This window comes from Egretta garzetta, unplaced genomic scaffold (assembly GCF_000687185.1).
Source record: "Egretta garzetta isolate BGI_Z169 unplaced genomic scaffold, ASM68718v1 scaffold5, whole genome shotgun sequence".
NCBI lineage: Eukaryota > Metazoa > Chordata > Aves > Pelecaniformes > Ardeidae > Egretta > Egretta garzetta.
Genome location: NW_009259707.1, coordinates 4,435,700 through 4,454,323, shown reverse-complemented (window position 1 = coordinate 4,454,323; position 18,624 = coordinate 4,435,700). Strand labels below are relative to the sequence as shown.

The following is an 18,624-nucleotide window of genomic DNA, read 5'->3' as shown; positions in this document are numbered from 1 at the left end:
TTCTCCCCCCTCTCCCCCCCCCCCCCCCCCCCCCCTTTTTATTTTTAAGTTTGGGGAAGGAGAGGAAAAAACCTGTTTGAATAGATGTGTGGGATGGTTTCTGTTGCTTGTTTGCCAATAAACATACTACTTTTCAAAAATGCCACAAGGTACTTCCAAGTTGATACCCTGAGAACCTCGTTGTTACAGCCCATCGCTAACCTTATACTTGTATTTGCAACTGTAATTTTAGTTTCTTTGTAGTTTTCCATTCAGTGAATACCCCTGATTCAAAGACTCTTTTGGGAAGTGAGCTAAAAATCAGTAGACACTGAAAATATTTCCCCCCAGTTTTTTGTTACCTCTCCTCTGGATTTCCTTTCCTTGCTTCATGCATCTAACTTTTCGGTCCTAAAGTAGGAGGAGGGTGGAATGGTAAAACATGGAAGGGGGCTTAGATACAACCCGTCATTCAGAGCCATATCCTACATTAGTCAAAGTACACATCCTACATTTCTTGGGCCAAAAGCCTACAACACCCAGTCACACATACATTGTAAAAACAATGGTTGCTCTCGTGTTTAAAAGAACCCTGGCTATGAAAAAAAAGCCTGCAAAGATGTTTGTGGCTGCTCACGACCATATCACCTTGAATTAATTCCTTGATGGTATCATGGATGAAATCTTGGTGTCAGTAATTTTCCTTACTGTGTGGATGTATGAAATTGCAGAGAAAGTGCATTTTATTGTTTTAAACTCCATTATGAAACTTTGCAGAAGTGTTTAGCCGAGATGTATACCCAACACCACTGCAAAAATGCCCCTCGGAAACAGTAAAACAGCTACTGGGCATGTCTCTCTTTTTTGTGAAAGGATACCACGCATTCCTTATGTTTTAGCCAGGAAGCAACACCTGGGTCATCCCCTTCATACCTCTGGCAGAGGGAGAGGAAGGAAGAGAAGGAGAGGGTATGATTCAGGGTATGATAAGTGCTCCATTCAGAAAAGAAGTATTTTAAACCCCGCACCTTAACCCTGACTTCCCTTCCCCTTTCCCACAGCAGCAAATAAAACACAGCGTTGCCTGTTGTGCTGCTGGCCGAGAAATAGTTATCAATCTTTTCCCTGAGAACTCAATGCATTTCTGTAGTGGGAGAAGAATGCAGAGATGCATCTCGGGGACGCATGGGTTAGAAGCGACAATAGCATATTAATCTGTTGCAACTGCCTGTGGGGTTTTTTAAGTCCTACAACTGCTTGCTAAGTCAGCTATGGCTATCACGCTAGTGGGAAATTCCGTGTTTCAGATACGATCAAAAGCAATAATTCAACAGAATTGATGGCACTGGGAAAGCCTACACATTGCCAAAATTATAAATAATGTTACTCATCAGGGAAGATGGAAAATATCCCTTTATGCAATCTACCCTTCTACGGGGAATGGTACTTTTAAAACAAATGAACAAAAAACCCACAGCGATGTTTAAGGAAAGAATACAAAATGGAAAAAAGTATCTTGCAGACAAGTTAAAATGCACCTATTTGATACACCATAGTACATCATAAAATTTCTTTTGTTGCCCAATCAAGCAAACATCTGAAATCTTACCTAGCTACCAAAGCAAACCATGAAGCCCACCACTGAACCTCCGCTCACACAAGGGAGAAGAATTTAGCTTTTTACCTCTTGGTAATCTGAGTGGGGTCCTGTAGGCCTGGATCCAGTTCAAAGATCTCATTATCCAGTAGCCTTCGGAGCGTCACATCTGCCAGCTGCTCCATGATCCTGAAAGCCTCAGTGATATTGAGGAACGTGGAGAAGTCGCGCTCTTTATTTGGAGTGGTGACACGGACTGTGTCAGTCATGAAGACGTTGGAGGTTCTTTCCAGCTTCTGGACCTCAACCCAAGGAATGATAAGTTTCACTGCCATCAGAGGAAAAAAGCAGAAGTGGGTTGGAAACTCTGCTTACATTTTTCAGACTTGGGAAATAAGCAAATTCAGAATGAAATGCAAGCAACCGAAGAGGAGAGAGACCCATTTTTACAGACAAAGACCAAGCAAAAGCTGAAATACCTGTTACTACTCTACATTCATTCTCCCCCACTCCAAAAGACTGTCTTTTTTGGACTCTCTCCCTCAAAATTTTACCTATTTTCATAAGAAGTGCTGGACTGGGGAGTTCTGCCTTTGCTGTGCTCCCAACTCCTTTCCAAGTCATTTCTGCAACCTGCTTCATTACTACCAGAAGAAACGGTTCATTTCAAGAGTAAGAAGAACATAGGGAAAGGCTTTGTAATCTCCCAGAAATACAACTGTAGGCAGGTGGAAACCCAATTACATGCACACTTGAACTTCTAAAATAAAGCTAATTGCCATACAAAAGGAAGCTTTTGCACATGGACATTTTTATAAAGTCATTTTTATTTTTTTATATTTTATATTTTATAAAGACATTTTTATAAACAGGGCATTCAAAAAAAAAAAGTCCACCTATGCATTGGGATCTTTCCATTTTGCTTACTTTTTACTTAAAAGGTGCACAGGCAAATCTTGCCCTAAACATTAGCTGCAGTCAGACTTGTTTATAGAAAAGAAACAAGTACAGGACACTGTACTCTATACTTAAGCACTGCTGAATCACATAAATACAAATGGTAAACAATCAGCTTATTTCATATAACTACTGCAGGATGTTACTTGCCTCTTTCAGATGAATCTCTGGGTAGAAATTAGGCTGGAAAGGACTTTAAAATAGATTAAATTTCTACTTAACAACTGTTGGAAGCTTCCCAGGGTTCTCTGTGCCAATAACATCAAGACTACACCCCCTAACATCCCTAGCTGGTCTCCTGATGCCAATAAAGCAATAAAAAGGCAGTAATAACAAACATTGTCATATATATGTGACACTTACCCATGATCATTAATTACCTAAGGAGCTACCCTCAGCAAGTTCTCTGTACTACATGAACCACAGCTGTCAAGATTATTTGCAGATTACATTTTTTCTTACTTAAATAAAGCACAGCTGCGTCAACACGCACAAAACTGTTGCGAATGGCCATAAAACCATCTGTACGGGCACAGCCAAGGGAAGAGAGATTAAATAGCGCCATAGCAATAGCACTATTGTTCATGCAGGTTGGAATCACATAGGCTCTACGGCGTTGGTTATAGAAACAGCCCAGCAGACGGTAAAGGGTCCAAACCTCTGATGCAAGGTACAAAGCCTTCAACGTTTTAGGAAAACACAAGTTTAATTAAAAATTGCAAAGAGACCCTGGCACGTCCTTTCAAGAAAGCTGACATTCTAAGCCTCTGCAATTCTGCAAATACTTCGAGGCTTAGATAAAAGGGGACTTGTCCTGGAAAAATGTTCCATGGAGTTTATGCTCGCATAAGCCGTAAGTTAATTTTATGAGAAGCTGAAAACAGGTTCCAACCTTGCATTCCAGGTCATTTCAACATAAAATAAAACAAGGGGAAGGGAACAGTCTTGCCAGAAGCAGAAGACTTAACGCTTTGCCTATGAAGACATTTCAGTCTACAGTTTGGGGGGACTTTTGCAGAGTTAACACACATATAAGAACTATTTTTATTGCAAATTGTATATTGGGGGTTTTTCCCTGTGCTGTATTAAAGAATGCAATAAATGTGATTTCTTAGCAATATTTTCTAGACCAGATTTAACCAGATTTAATTTGTGATTACTACCTGCAAAAAAAGACAATGAATGACTTGTTTTACCTATAATCAGCATCAGCTTCTCCAACAGTAACAAGCAGAACCATAGTAAATCTGGATTACAAGTATTTCAGAAATGTGACAAAATACTAGCTTTGAAACAGAAGCAATCTGCTTTATCAGAATCGGGGAGGTGGGAAGCATTTTGACGTATAATGCATCCCGTCTTGCTAGGGAGGTTTTGTTTAACCAAAAGAAAATTCAGGTTTTTATTTCACATTTCCATGCAAATCGACGGGAACACAAAGGCAATGCAACCGACTGTAACAGTGAATGAACAGTGTGTTTTCTACAGTCAAAATTAAAAGTTGCAAACGTGGAGCTGTTGGGGTTTTTTTTGCATTTTCATAATGAGTTATTATTAAAAGAGACGAGAAGCGATTTGTTCTTAAATAATACAGTGGGATGTTGTACTTCCAGTATCATTTAATGCTCTGTGGTATTGCATAAACAAAACCTTTGGAACAATATGAAGGCTTTTTCTCTCTCCCTCCTCCTTCCCCCATTGTCTATCATTAGTAAGTATCATTTTTGCTTTGTGTGCTTTGGCAGACTGGGTATCTCAGCTTTAATGAGAGAAAGCCTACAACGATAGCAAGAAGAAATAATTCTCAACGGATATTATTTGATACTAAACAGAAAACGAGGAGATTAAACAAGAACTCCAATATCTCCTATGCATCAAGAAACTCCATTACAGCCTCCCCAGCAAAACTCGACTTCTGTTTTTATATCAGCATTTTAAATCTAACTCTGCCACCTTTTGCAGATATGACAAAATAATTGGCCTAAAATATTACAAGGGAAGAAAGGATCTCTAAGCATGTCTCTGTATATTTTAAGCCTTAGAAATTACCATCTTACCATCTTTCTTATTTTTACATTAATGTACTTCATTTTTAAATCTACGGTTTTATTTGACTAGCTGTCCCAATCTTAAACCCAGACAGTAAACAGTAAAATTTTCCTAATTGTTACAACTGACAATTCTTGCTATATTTATAGCAGCATAGGTTTATATTGCTGTCCTGGCTGAACTTGCAGCAGGATAAACAGGACTTAAATTGCTATCAGTTCACGAACAATCTCACTCAATGGAGAAATGCTAGAGAGTTTAAATGCCTACATTCATTTTTACCTTCTAATATCTATACTGACAGGCTTTTCATAATCACGTAGTCCTTTCTCTGTAGAAAAACACCATGACCAAAGTCTTACAACTCGCTTCTTAAAAACATTACAGTTGCTATCATGCACAGATTTACCACCGTCAGAAGGTCTAAAAGCCCCGGGACACACTTCTTGTGACGTTCCTGCACTGCCATTCAGAAACACAAACAAATCCCTAAATTGCTGTTGTTTTCCCTTAAAACCTCCCAGTTTTCACCTGGTTCTCCAAGGCAGAGCCCTGCTAGGTTTCCCGGGCTATTTTGAGGCAGGCAGCTGGACTCTGGCATCCCTGGCCCCACCAGCCATCACCCTGCTTCCCCGCCTGTGGGAGGGACCCGTCCTTACTCACCCTTTTCGGCACTGAAAGTCTCTATTTCAGAATCTGTAGGAGGTCTGTTACATTTTAAGGCTGCTTCACCATGGCAATAAAAAGAAACAGCAGCCCTGTCTGCATACTCTCATACACAGTCTCATTTTTATTAGCGGATTAATACTAAAATATAAACATAAAGGCTGAAGTGAAAACTAAATTAAACAGGATCTTTCAGCTGAACAAAAAAACTCAGAAAGTAAACTTCAGAGACAAACTAGGCTTTTCATAACAATTCCAGCTATTCTTGCTTTTAAAAATAGTTATATTTATATCCCTCCCCAGCATTAGTTTTCTTGCACATTTACACTTACATTCTTTGCCCAGGAAGAAGGAATAAAAACAGAGGTGATTGATGCTCAAATAAAGCCAGCCTTGCCGAGGAACTTTTCCTTTCCAACAGCAACAGGAATAATAGGTGATCAACTTCTCCGCTTCAGGAAAATTAAATCTGGATTCAAATTTCACCAGGGCTTCTCGGAACTTCTCAGGGTCTTCCTCCTGCTCAGCAAGCTTGCTGCTCGTTTCCTCCGCAATCAGCGCCTGAGTCCATAACGAGATAATGTATCGGGATAAAGCTACGGCACTCACACCTGAACAAGTTGCTACAAGCTACCCATTCAAGTTTTAATATCGCATCCCTTTCTTACAAAGAATTCAAGTCCATTTGCAATTTTCACAAATGGAGACATTTCTGCAGTGTTTGCACCTCTCATACACTTTGAATGCTTCCAAATCAAGACTTCTGGGGGCTTTTTTTATTTGTTTATTTTTTCAGTGAGTCTGGCAGTACCATATAGTGAGAGTTTCACTGCAGCTTATGATTGCTATTATTTGGTGTACACAGAGCAAAGGTAGAGTAACAAGTGCGTATACTGACCAGTGCTATTTTCCTATGAAGAAGCAATGCAGTGAGATGCGTCAGTAACTTGTAACATGCTTGGAATCATTAAAAACATGGTTTCAGGAACATCTACGTAAATATAATTAAGTGTTGAGAATTTTAATAGCGGTATTACAACAAAGGAGTTAGGTATGTATCGCACCATTTATAATCTCTATGTTACAGCACCTGGTATAATTTACAATTACCAAGCAGTCCTAATATGCCAAAAGTCTACAGCCGAAGCGAGGGTCCAAAACCTAGATTTAACATTAACTAATGAAACCTGAAGAATTTTAGATATGTACTGTGCTAGGCAACAGGCCGCCACAGCATTATCAAAAGAGATTAATTTTATTCGAGCCTTCTAGTGCACTTAGACAAGGGGTTTTTTTTTATGAAAGCAGGATAAAAACTAAGATTTACACGGTGATCTTTTCCTTCTCCGTTCCCTTCTTCCCCAGCTTCAGAGCCCACTGAGATGACAGCAGCAGGGTTGAAATTCACCAAAACCATTACGGTCCTACAAATTTTCGAGACCAAAAAAGGGTGTGTGGGGGGAAGAGCACCTCACTAAAACTCTTTGCAAGGAAAAGCTTGCCGCAGGACCTGAGGTACAGTAGTCCCCAGGAGACCCACACCCCTGCTGGCCAGGGCTCCTCTTGGAGTGTGTATTTTACTAGAAGCAGAGCACAGGGCACCAGGCTTCCCAAGTTTTCCCGTGTGTGCCGTTATTATTTCAAATCTGGTCTTCAGTCCACGAAATTCCCTTACTTCTAAAATTCTTTAGCCTTCCTAAAGGATGCTCATTTCTGCAACCTTGCGGCCAGCCAGCAGCTTCACCGCAGTGCCCAGCCACGACTCGCGCATCCTGCAAAGCCACCGGCAGCTTCCGTGCCGGACCCTTACGGCGCAGGTGGTGTTGCACAAGGGCCTGTCCCCCGTCCCGGCACTGCAGGGACTGCGCCCTCGTCCGCAGGGGTGTGCTGCCAGCGGAGTCAGGCGCTGTGGCTATCACCTGCTGACACCTCCAGGTCCCCATCACGAGGGACAGGAGCGTGGGAATGGGCAAAATCAGGAAGGAGAAACTGATGGGATAAAGCTAGGAAAAACATGGGAGATAGGAGGAGAAATGTAGTAAGGAGGAAAATCTGAGATATGGGAAGGGAAGGTATTTAACATAATGTTTTGGAGAGGCGGAGGAACTGAAAGCAAATGCTGAAGAGAGCTCAGCTGCACATGACAGGGAAGAGACGAACAGTGAAGCTGGAAAGGGCCGGGTGGGATAAAGTTTAAATTAGATACTTTGGGTTTGAGCTGTTTCCAAGGAAATGTGAGTAAAGATGCACAGATGCCAGCCACATCGGGTACAAGTGCCACAGAGAAAACCCGTAAGTAACGTTTAGATGGACAAAACCAAATATGAATGACAACTTCATGACATTATTTCTCATAAACCACAAGTAATCAGGCAGGGAAAAGTGCAAGTAAGACAGCTTCCTTACCTTCACTTTCCCTTTGACAAAATTAACAATATCTTCTTTATTGTCAAACACAGACAAAGTATGGAGCAAGTTTTGTTCCAGCCATTCCCAGTGCTGATTTATCTCCTCTGCAGTGGCACCTAGAAATGCAAAAAGTAGTGCACTGAAACTCATCCTACAAAATAAAATTGAAAGGAAGAAAAAATAAAACACACTATTTCAGAAATTCATTACGAGAAACTGAACTTTCAACCTCAAAATTCTTGGTAGGAAACAGGTCAAAAAGGTCTCTTTCATAGACGTATAGTTAGAGAAAAACAAAAACCTCATTGTTTTAGAGAATTAGTTTTAGTGCTTTTAGTTTTATCTTCTCAAACACTCTCAGCCAGCAAATGCTGCATTAAAAGTCAAAGCAGAAAAAACCAGCAAAGCTTCATCCTGAGCTGCCAGACTGCAGCTTATTTTGACATGATGCTCCTTAAGCGGCCACTGGAAACCTTTGATTTACGTCCTGTTCCCAAAAGTCCCTGATCTTCCTTTCTCCCTCCCTTGGTACGCACATGCATACACACTCACACACTCCCCACCACATGCACACCCTTTGAGAGGAATATGCGTGGTCATAATCTGCATCCTATTTGAAAAGCTCTCTGTAATAATTAAAGTACCTAAAAATAAAAGACTTTCATTCAGCAACACCACAAGAGCACATTTCTGCAGTTTGGGGAAGAAATTCAGTGAACAGAAAAATCTTTGACAAATACAGATTTTCAAATCTTTAAGGCTTCCTTCTCTAAGGATTTATTCGAGGGTTTTGTTGTTGTTGTTTTAAATGTAATGTGTTCACACTAACTCCAGAAGTAATATTTCAGTCACCACTTATTTGCTTTGGCTGTTTCTGCTTGAAACTGGACTGTCACTTCATCACATGATGCCAGAAAAGTCAGCACAAGGCAGGCAAAATACAGGGCAATCAGGGCAAAATCCGGCCCCTCCAGATCTTACTGGTCAATGATTAAACAATATAGGTAAAAAAGTAAAGGCAGAAAAAGTTGCTTTGCTAGTGGAAGAAAGGAGAGAAGTAGTTGGATGTAAGAGACATACAAATCACAGATGAATATAATAATAAAATTAATCTCAAATAGAAGACCCATTATCTCAAGATTTGATTTGTGCGTACAGTAGAGATGCATCATGTTGCCTCACAACAAAAAACATGATAAATTTAGCTAAGTATTTTCCACTTTCCTCTGCTCTGTTTTCCATAAAGAATGCCAACTGGCGAGGAAGCTTTCCAAGCTTTAACTTCCTTGACAGGAAGGTCTTGTGATGGAACTTCATAAATATCATTAATCAAGGTTAACTAAAAAAAAAAAAAATCTCAAAAGAAGAGACACGGACATTCCCTTTAGCTAAAGAAGACGAGTTATATCAATGGTTGACACTACCACAAATACAGTCATTTTGTATGGAAATGGCTGTGCAAAGCAAGTACCGAGTTGAATTTTTATTTCCGAGCAACCTAAAAGACACCAACTGTATGTGGGCTGCCTCTTGTGAAATAAGCCGTGAGCAAGACGCCTTTCACAGCAGAATCCACATGGCTCGGACTGCTCTGAGCCCGGGCTCTGGCAGCAGCTATCTCCCAGGGGGGCTCTCTTGCAATCTTTCCTGCCTGCTTTTAGGTATCTCCAGGGATTCTGCTCAAATACTGAAAGATCTCTTTGCCCCTTTCATGCGGTCAGGCCAACTCCTCAGCTTTTCGGGTCCCTTCTTTATTTCTAATTTCCATCTCACAGCTTAAAGTCATCCTGTGATTTGACCCAAGCATCGCCAGTCTCTTCCTTACTCCTCCTCCTGCGCCGATGCCCTGCACAGCATTTTATTCCACCTTTTACCCACCTTCTTTATGTGCCTGTGCCAAATGTACATGTAGTCAAACCACAGGCTCACTCCTCATAAGCTCTTCTTTAAACCCACTTCTCATCAAACACTTTTGCTCTCCCACTCCCAAGAGCTACTACTTCACTTAACTGGGACTCGGGTTTCTGTTTTGCCACAAGCCTTCTGAAAGGAAAGTCCTAAGTGGCTCTACACTAGGATTGAGGTTAGGCTTTTTATTTTATTTTTTTTTTTCCTGTGCTGGTATAACATGATTAGCCATCTGGATTAAAACATCTCTGCCAGAAAAGCCATGCTGGGCAGAGATCAGACTTCCTAGCAGCCCTTGGAGATTTGCAAAAGTTTGTAACACAGATATAACCCTCACACACATATTATCATTTAATGTGTGCGTGATGGAACAGAGGACTGCCAACATAAAATTAAAAAATGTCATTTTAATTAACTGCCTAATGACATGATGGCTATCCCTAATGAAGTTATGCCAGGAGACTGGAAGGAGCCCCTGGAGCTGCCCCTTGTCCTTGCTATACAGCAGGAACCTTAATTTGACTTGCGGCTCCTTCCAAATCCAATAACAAAGTTCTTAATGCCATGTTTGCACGAAGTACCTCGCTCAGACAGGGCAGAGCTGGGCGAGCAGCAATGGCCTCTTCCGCGCGGGGAAAGTCCTCCAGCTTTCTAAGAGAAGGGACGGGCGATGCTGTTCCTCTGACTCCTATTGCCAGTGCCAGCTCTCCCCTGGACTCTCACGTCAGGGTTTCATAGCAGAAATACTATTCAGAAACAACTTCTGCTACCATGGTTCTTCATTTCTGTGCAGCTCCTACCCGTGCAGCATACAAAACAGAGCCCTCTGCTTTCCTCTCTGTTACTATAAATTTCATTTTCTCAGGGCTGAGCATCCATTCAGAGGAGCCAAAGAGAATTCTAGAAAACATTAATCAAGTAAGTTTATCTCAGCAAAATCCCTGACTATTTCAACCAGGCAAGTTTTTGATTTATAGTTGCTTTAATATATTAAAAAATTTTTTTTGTGGCTAGGGGGAGGATTAGCCCCAGAAAGGAACATTAATTATATTCAAATTATCAAGAAGCCTATGACAGCAAAACTGAGCTTGCTTTTCCAGTGAAAGCTACCTGGCTTCACGAGAGGACTATAACAGCATGAAGCTCTTAAATTTCTCCATGAGATGGCATTATTTAAATATAAAAAGGAGGGAGGTAGGGATATAAAGCACAGAGCAATTGCAAAACCAAGAAAACCTAGCCACAACAAAAATAGCAAACAGACTTTACGCAAGCTTCTTCACACACATCTGGCACATGGAAAAATTCCCAGTATTAACGGGGAACATGCAGAGGGGTGTCTGAGCTTGACAGGCTGAACGAGCTTGTACAGAGGAAGGGGGTGAATATACAGATTGCCCCTTCCATTTAAAGAACTACTGCGTCAAACACCATCAACAATATGTCAAAAGTTACATTAGCTAACTATTTCATGGCTTGATCCGTGTAAGAAAGGAAAGAATAGAATAGAGCAGAACAGAATTGGACAGAACAGAATAGTCCAGTGGGAAGGGACCTACAACGATCATCTAGTCCAACTGCCTGACCGCTTCAGGACTGACCAGAAGGTAAAACATATATATTATTAAGGGAATTGTCCAAACGCCTCTTAAACACTGACTGGCTTGGGGCACTGACCACCCCTCTAGGAAGCCCATTCCAGTGTTTGACCACCCTCTCAGTAAAGAAATGCTTCCTAGTGTCAAGTCTGAACCTCCCCTGCTGCAGCTTTGAACCATTCCCAAAGGAAAACCTGCTGTGAATTTCAATGCTAGGATTTTACAGACTGGAGAAGAATGGATGAGAACAGCCCTGCAGACTGGCCAAGCAAGAACAGGACAAATGGAACAAGCACATTCAGATGGCCTTTAGCGTGCCATGGCCAGGTTGCCTCAATTCACATCAATGCCACTTTCCTGAAGATGAGCTTGACCTTCAGAGGTTGCAGGAACACTGCAAAAGGGATTAGTGCACAACAGACCAGACAATTAGACATTTCCTCCTGACAGCTTCACCTCCTAAATCATGTAGCATCTTCCAAATGTCCAGTTACATTTCATTATAACTAAGTGTGGTAAGACATTTCATAGTAAGCAAGTGGAAGAGTAGACTGGCGAAAGCCTAGACTAAGTCGCTTCTTGCTGTAAGGAACTATTCCTACTGTAAGTAAAGATATACATACAAACAAGAACCACGCTACTTTGCAAGAGACAGAAAATTAACACAAAACACGCTCAGCTAAACAAGCTTGCTATAGAAACCTAATGTTCCTACTTAATGCTTTTTTTGTAATTCTATCTGGGATTTTAACCAGAGGTTAATTTGGTTGTTAAACAAGCTATAGGCAGTAGCTTTCCACGCACACACTACTAGCTGGGGTTACCTTGAGCTTCTTGGACATGCAGACACTGACCATGCTCAGAATCGGGTTTGGGTTTTTTGTCTGTAACTCACCAATAGCTACGGCCCAGTAAACTTCTGATCCATTCAATAACTCACCACATGCAATGGCAGAGTAAACCTGTGAGCCTGGAACTTGCAGTAAAATTCTAAACGGAGCGACGCGTGCATTAGAGTCTAACACGGCGTCCAGGGCACCAACCAAGCGACCTGCAAAGAAAAAGGGGGAAAAAGAGAATTAGCACCAACTTTCACTTCTGTAGCCAGCAAGTCTTTTCATATCTAAAGCCATAAAATTAAAATAAAGCACGTAACAATAACAATTCTTCCTCTATTTTACGCTGCAATCTACAGACGTTCAAAATGCAAAAGGCAAACCAGATTAGAAGATCAAAAGTATAACGAGTTCTCTGCGTTTCCAGTTTTGCCTCATATAGATGTATATAACCACAAAATTGAAGTGGAAAGACCTGAAGGCACCTTGGAAAGTTACCGTTCCAGCCCCGCTCTGAAGCTGGATAAACACACCTATGCCATACGTAGTGTCTGTCTAACCTGTTCTTCAAAACCTCCCACAACCAAGATGCAACAACTTCCCCGGCTAGCCTCTTCCACTATTTTTGTTAAGTATTCTTACAGAAAAAAACCCAACCAAACAAACAAACAAATAGCCAACCACCACAATCTTAAACTTTCTTGCTGGAAATTAATCCTGCTCCCTAGAACACAGAGAGCAATCGGCCACAAGCATTTTTCACGTTAATGCTTGACATACTGAAAAAGTATCATCATAGTTGCCCAACTTTTGATGATTTCTCTTTTTCTAAAGAAACCCCAATTGCCTCATCTCGTCCTTATGGGTCATATTTTTCAAACAGCTCATTGTACTTGAGCTTAAACTGGAATCTCCCCAGCTAATCTTTAAGTGTGACACTCCAAACTGGGCATGATGCTCGCTACCAGTAAGGTCTCAGCTGTAAGAAGAGTAGAAAATCACCTCCGGCATCTTGCATACACACCACCATATCCAAGAAAGCTTGCAGCAGTATCCCACTGTAAATTGGCACTCGACATAAATACAGGCAAACTCATTTTGGAGATCTGGAGCAATTGCTGCCCCCCAAAAAGACTTTCCATTCTGGAGGCCAGCTGGAGCTGCTGGCCTTTCCCGTTACCTCCCCCCAGCAGGCAGAACCAAGTTAGGCATGAAAAAGTTATTCAAATGCCATGATTTGCAAGCTGGCATATTAAAGTAACTCAGAATTGGTTTACGTCACCTACAAACAGCAATTCAGGAGTAGCTTTGTACCCAATTCCCCTATACTGCATGTCCTGCAGAGACATGACCAGGGAGGGATGGCAGACAGCAAGGAATGGCTTTACCACATTTGCTTAAGCCACTGGAGTACCTAGCTAGATTTCTGCAATACTACGTTTTCCCTTTGCACATTGAATTTTTCCAACCTGTTGTATTTTTGTTCCTTCACCATTAACCCAACATAAAAGGAACCATACTCAGCCTCCCAAAGTGTTGCCAGCCCTTTGGCACCACGTGCACTTGTTATAATTGCATTCTCCAGTCCATCACCTAAGTGATTAATGGCAACAATAAAATGAGACCTACAAAGTCCTCATTTGAAACTGCTTTCTCACTTAGACAGCAAACCACGGCTAATTAATTTGAGCACAGCAGAACAAAGCAGCAGCGTAACCACTTTCTGGTCTAGGAGGTGTAAGAAGCTCACGCGGAACAGCATCAAAAACCTTCTGAGAGCAAAGAAAATTAACTCAAGTATGTCCTCCCTGCATTCACACACACCATGGCTGATGCTCTCAAAGCCAAGCAGAAGTTGGACACAATATGTTTTACAACTTCATGGTGAGATATTGTTCAGCACCAGTTTGCTTCTCAGCTAAAGACATGCCCAGATATTACACCCATCTATTTAAAATGGAGACCTGAATTTGGAGACCGATAATGCGCATAATATCAGCAAATGTTAAATGCTCTCCTGTAACTGCAAGAAAAAGACACAAAAATTCATCCAAATATAAAAGGTAGCAAACCATCTGTGCTCACAGAAAACAGAGCACCAACTTCAGTGTGCGGTCTTCAAAACAGCAGGATTAAAGCCAGTAAGAGAGCATCAAATGATGCAGAGAACAAAAGTAGGGTTTAACTTTCAAATTTCAAAAGATATGAGACATTACAAGAAAAAGAAAGAACTAGAAACTTATGAAGTGCTGTGCATGTTTTCCCCTGATAATAGATCTAGGAGAAAGATTTCTTTTTCGTTTCACTAAAGTCATGGAAAAAAGTCAACTAAGAGTAAGTGCTACTAAAATCCCAAGGGAATCTGATTTGTGAAATACTTTTTTTTTCCAGAAATGATGAAAAAAAACATGAAAGCACAGAAGTAGCTGCAGTATTTTGTTTTTACTTCTTAGCCTGCGCAAAATTAATTCCTTTTTCTGTTCCTGAATAACCGACCAGAAAACCCAATTCCTCTTCTCACTGTTTACTTCTGCTTACAATTTCCATTTTGCTTACCAACTACTCAAAAGTTTCCTCCTTCAGCTGTGCAAAAAAAAAAAAAAAATCACCTCCCTTGTCTAAACTACCCATAGCTAAAATATTAACTAAGGACAACAAAGAGGAGCCAGAACTAAGAATCGAAGAGAAATAAAAAAGAGCGTGGACATCAGGATACCTGCCAGAATGAAGCCCGAGCATCCCAGCTGTGTGCCCCAAGTCCTTGCGAGGGCTTCCCAAGGGCGCTGCACCCCACGCCTCCATCACCCAGAGCCAGCCCTGAGGGCCATAAGGACAGCGGGGGGCGGAAATAAAAGCAAGCACCGCTAAAGCCAAGCCTGCCAAACACAGAGCAGCAACCCTGCTTGGCAGGACCCCGTGACGGTGGGTTAGCACCAGTTCTTCTGCAGCGGTTCCCCTGCACATGAAGTTGATGCTTGAGTGCTGAAAAATAAAGGAGAGACTGACAGAGGCAGAGGAGGGGGGAGGAAAGGGAATTACTAAGAGTGCATTTGCAGGAGCATAAAAAGAATTCGACACTAATAGATACACCCAAGCCTATTACGATAATTTAGTTGAAACTGAAGTAGGATGGAAATCACTAAAACTAGAGGCGAAATTTTTCCAGTACGAGTTGCCTTCTACTCACTTGGGGTAACTTGCAAATCGTAACACTTTGTGTTAAGCTTCTCACTGAAGCACTGAAAAATAAACAACCTAAAAATCCCTGAACAAACAAACAAGAAACTTTAGGCAATACACTGATTTTGAAACACGCTTTGAAAAATACCTAGCCTGTGAGCAAGCATCTTTCTAACAAAATGTCCTAAGAGCGTGTTCCGTGGAAAGGTCTCTTATAAAATAGGGTCTGTTTCTGAACTAAAAAGGTTTCTGGCTCACAAATACATATAAATTACACAAAGGGTTTCCGGCTCACAGGTTGCTGCATTAGCATGCCTTCAGTTAGGATGCAGCAAACCCCCTCTGTACCACAGGTGACAGGGAAACCATTTATACCTACAAGACAGTCAAAAATTAAAAGGAAACAGAAGCAAGAGGTGGGGAAGAGAGAGAAGAACTGCTACATTGGTGTCCTTCCCAATATTCTCAACATTTAGTGTTTTGGAGCTTTTTTACTCTATGTGGGACAAGATTTTTGGACTTAAAAATAGAGACTCCCTCTTTCCTTTAAAAAAGCCACTCCGCCAACTTCTCGTCTGCTTTTTGACCTCCCAAGATGCAGAAGTATTTGGGGACAGCGGTTAACTGCACACTAACTGCACTAAGGAAAGCTGCAGATGTGGGTTTGCAAAGCCTTCTGCTAAAGACCGCGGACAGAACATTGCAGATTCCTCAAAAGGTACAAGTTTCTTCACGCAGAAAGAATATTTCCAGGCTAAAATTCACACTCAACTTTCAGGTTTAGTGTATACTTCTGACAAATACAGAGGAGAGGACAGAAGAAGTGGAAAAGGACACATTTCTACTGAAATTATATGCTTCTCCTCAATAACTCTGATTATTTTAGCTGTAAGGTGGATTTCAGGTAGAGAGAACATCTATCTATATTTTTTCAGAATTAAGTCTATAAAACAAATCTGGAAAACTCACCCCCTACTTCGTAGTTTTTATTTCACTGAAGCGTCTACTTTTGTGCATATTTTATTGCTTCAATACTGGAAATTGGACTATCTCAAAGTAAACCAAAAGTGTTGTACTTCTAATTGTAAATTAATTTGTATCAAATTTACATTTGTATTATGGATACAACACCACAAATAAACTCAAGTATAAAGATCAGCACGGAATCATTTCAAATTCTGCAATGGGTAGGGAGCAGCTCCCTTTTACAGAGGTCAATCTGTAACCAAATGGGACGCAAACAGGACATCATGCACAATGAACTTGTTGAGCGCTTCTTTGCAGAAAAAAAAAAAAAGTCAAGGATATTTTATAATGATCTGGTTCTCAAATGAAGTATCACTAGTGCACCACTCTTCACCTTTAAACACATGGTTCCTTATACACCCCCAGCAAGATAAAAGATCCCATTCCAATTTATCCTGTGTCATGCTCATAACTAATCTAGAAAAAGGAACGTGTTTACAGTAAGTTAATCTAACACCAATTTCTACTAAACATACCCCATCTTTCAAACCAAAGAATGCAGGCTCCTTTCCCAGATCAGTGTTAATTATCCACATGGTATTTCAAAAATTCTTTTAAACTTCTGGGGCACTGGACAGAGGGTGATTAAAGCTGAACTCAAACTAAAAAACTGGACCTGAAAAACCATCTATTATTTGTACCTTTTAGGACAATACTCAAGAGACAGTCCAAGGTACTAACAACTATGCCTGGCTCAACAGCACATGAATTAAGGCACCCTCTATGTAGAGCAAGACAATTTCTGCTTATCTCCATCCTATTTTAAAGGCCTTAAAGACAATTTTTCTCAGAACTACTCAAATGCCTTCCCATAAATGGGGTGGTCACTTCAGCAGCTAAGCCATACTGCAAGGCATGATCACTTCGGCTGATCACTTAGGAGTCTGGGACAAATAAATTAATAAAATCCTCAAAAAACAAAACAAAAAGGCAAAAGGCCAAAGCTGCTATTGCTTTCTTTTGGGGGGAAAAAAAAAGAGGATATTTTATAATGATCTGGTTCTCAAATGAAGTATCACTAGTGCACCACTCTTCACCTTTAAACACATGGTTCCTTATACACCCCCAGCAAGATAAAAGATCCCATTCCAATTTATCCTGTGTCATGCTCATAACTAATCTAGAAAAAGGAACGTGTTTACAGTAAGTTAATCTAACACCAATTTCTACTAAACATACCCCATCTTTCAAACCAAAGAATGCAGGCTCCTTTCCCAGATCAGTGTTAATTATCCACATGGTATTTCAAAAATTCTTTTAAACTTCTGGGGCACTGGACAGAGGGTGATTAAAGCTGAACTCAAACTAAAAAACTGGACCTGAAAAACCATCTATTATTTGTACCTTTTAGGACAATACTCAAGAGACAGTCCAAGGTACTAACAACTATGCCTGGCTCAACAGCACATGAATTAAGGCACCCTCTATGTAGAGCAAGACAATTTCTGCTTATCTCCATCCTATTTTAAAGGCCTTAAAGACAATTTTTCTCAGAACTACTCAAATGCCTTCCCATAAATGGGGTGGTCACTTCAGCAGCTAAGCCATACTGCAAGGCATGATCACTTCGGCTGATCACTTAGGAGTCTGGGACAAATAAATTAATAAAATCCTCAAAAAACAAAACAAAAAGGCAAAAGGCCAAAGCTGCTATTGCTTTCTTTTGGGGGGAAAAAAAAAAAAAAAAAAAAAAAAAAAAGCAGAGTTAAATCTAAGCCTAAGTGACAAGGAAGCCTGCAGTACCACAATACTGAGCAACGTTACCCTTACAGTTTTACTTTGGTTTTAGATAAGGCATCTGGTCCCCACAACCAGGATCTTTTGTTTAACTCAAACTCATAAATTCATTACAAAGTGGGAAGTGAAGGTCAACATAGTTCAAAGAAGCACTAACATGTGGTATCTGAAATTAGTTGGCAAGAAATTCTGATGACACTTTTGAAAGCTGGGGAGCAGCGGGCCAGATGCAAGGCACGAGCAGGCACGTCTTCCCACGACATGCCACGGCCCTGAACCTCCCAAATCAAGCGCTTACACCCATTCTCCCAAAATCAAAAGGGTCACACGGAACACAGAGTCCAGCCTGCATCTCCAGCATCCTGGGGAACAGCTTTAGCCACCGTACAAGCAGACCAACTACTGCAGAAGCTTGAAGCAGAGAGAAAACTGCCCTTCCACTTCTCCTTGGTCTACTCGAAAGAAAAAAAAATAAATACTCGAGGTTCCTGTTGCACCCAAGACCAGCACAGCTGGACAGACGTGCAACAAGGCCTGCCTTAAGGAGCTCTGCCAAATCTTCTGAGAAAGAGCCCTTCTGAGAAAACAGGCAGCAGACCACCACCACAGTACCTGGACCCAAACCAATTTGCCAAGATGCTCAGGTCCTCCAAAGCTGAAGCTGCTCTCGGCCACGGGCACC

The 18,624-nt window shown here is 41.1% G+C and overlaps 1 protein-coding gene across 1 annotated transcript in view; it reads right to left on the bottom strand.

Moving 5' to 3' along the window:
• The window catches only part of TBC1D8 (TBC1 domain family member 8), a 47,347-nt gene that overhangs the window by 23,658 nt on the left and 5,065 nt on the right, over nt 1-18,624 (bottom strand). Inside the window, exons 2-5 of the mRNA XM_035894360.1 lie at nt 12,059-12,214; nt 7,655-7,773; nt 5,581-5,809; nt 1,664-1,904 (exon numbers count right to left, since the gene is read on the bottom strand). Coding sequence (XP_035750253.1) covers nt 1,664-1,904; nt 5,581-5,809; nt 7,655-7,773; nt 12,059-12,214 — 745 coding nt within the window. The remainder of the gene's footprint in view (nt 1-1,663; nt 1,905-5,580; nt 5,810-7,654; nt 7,774-12,058; nt 12,215-18,624) is intronic.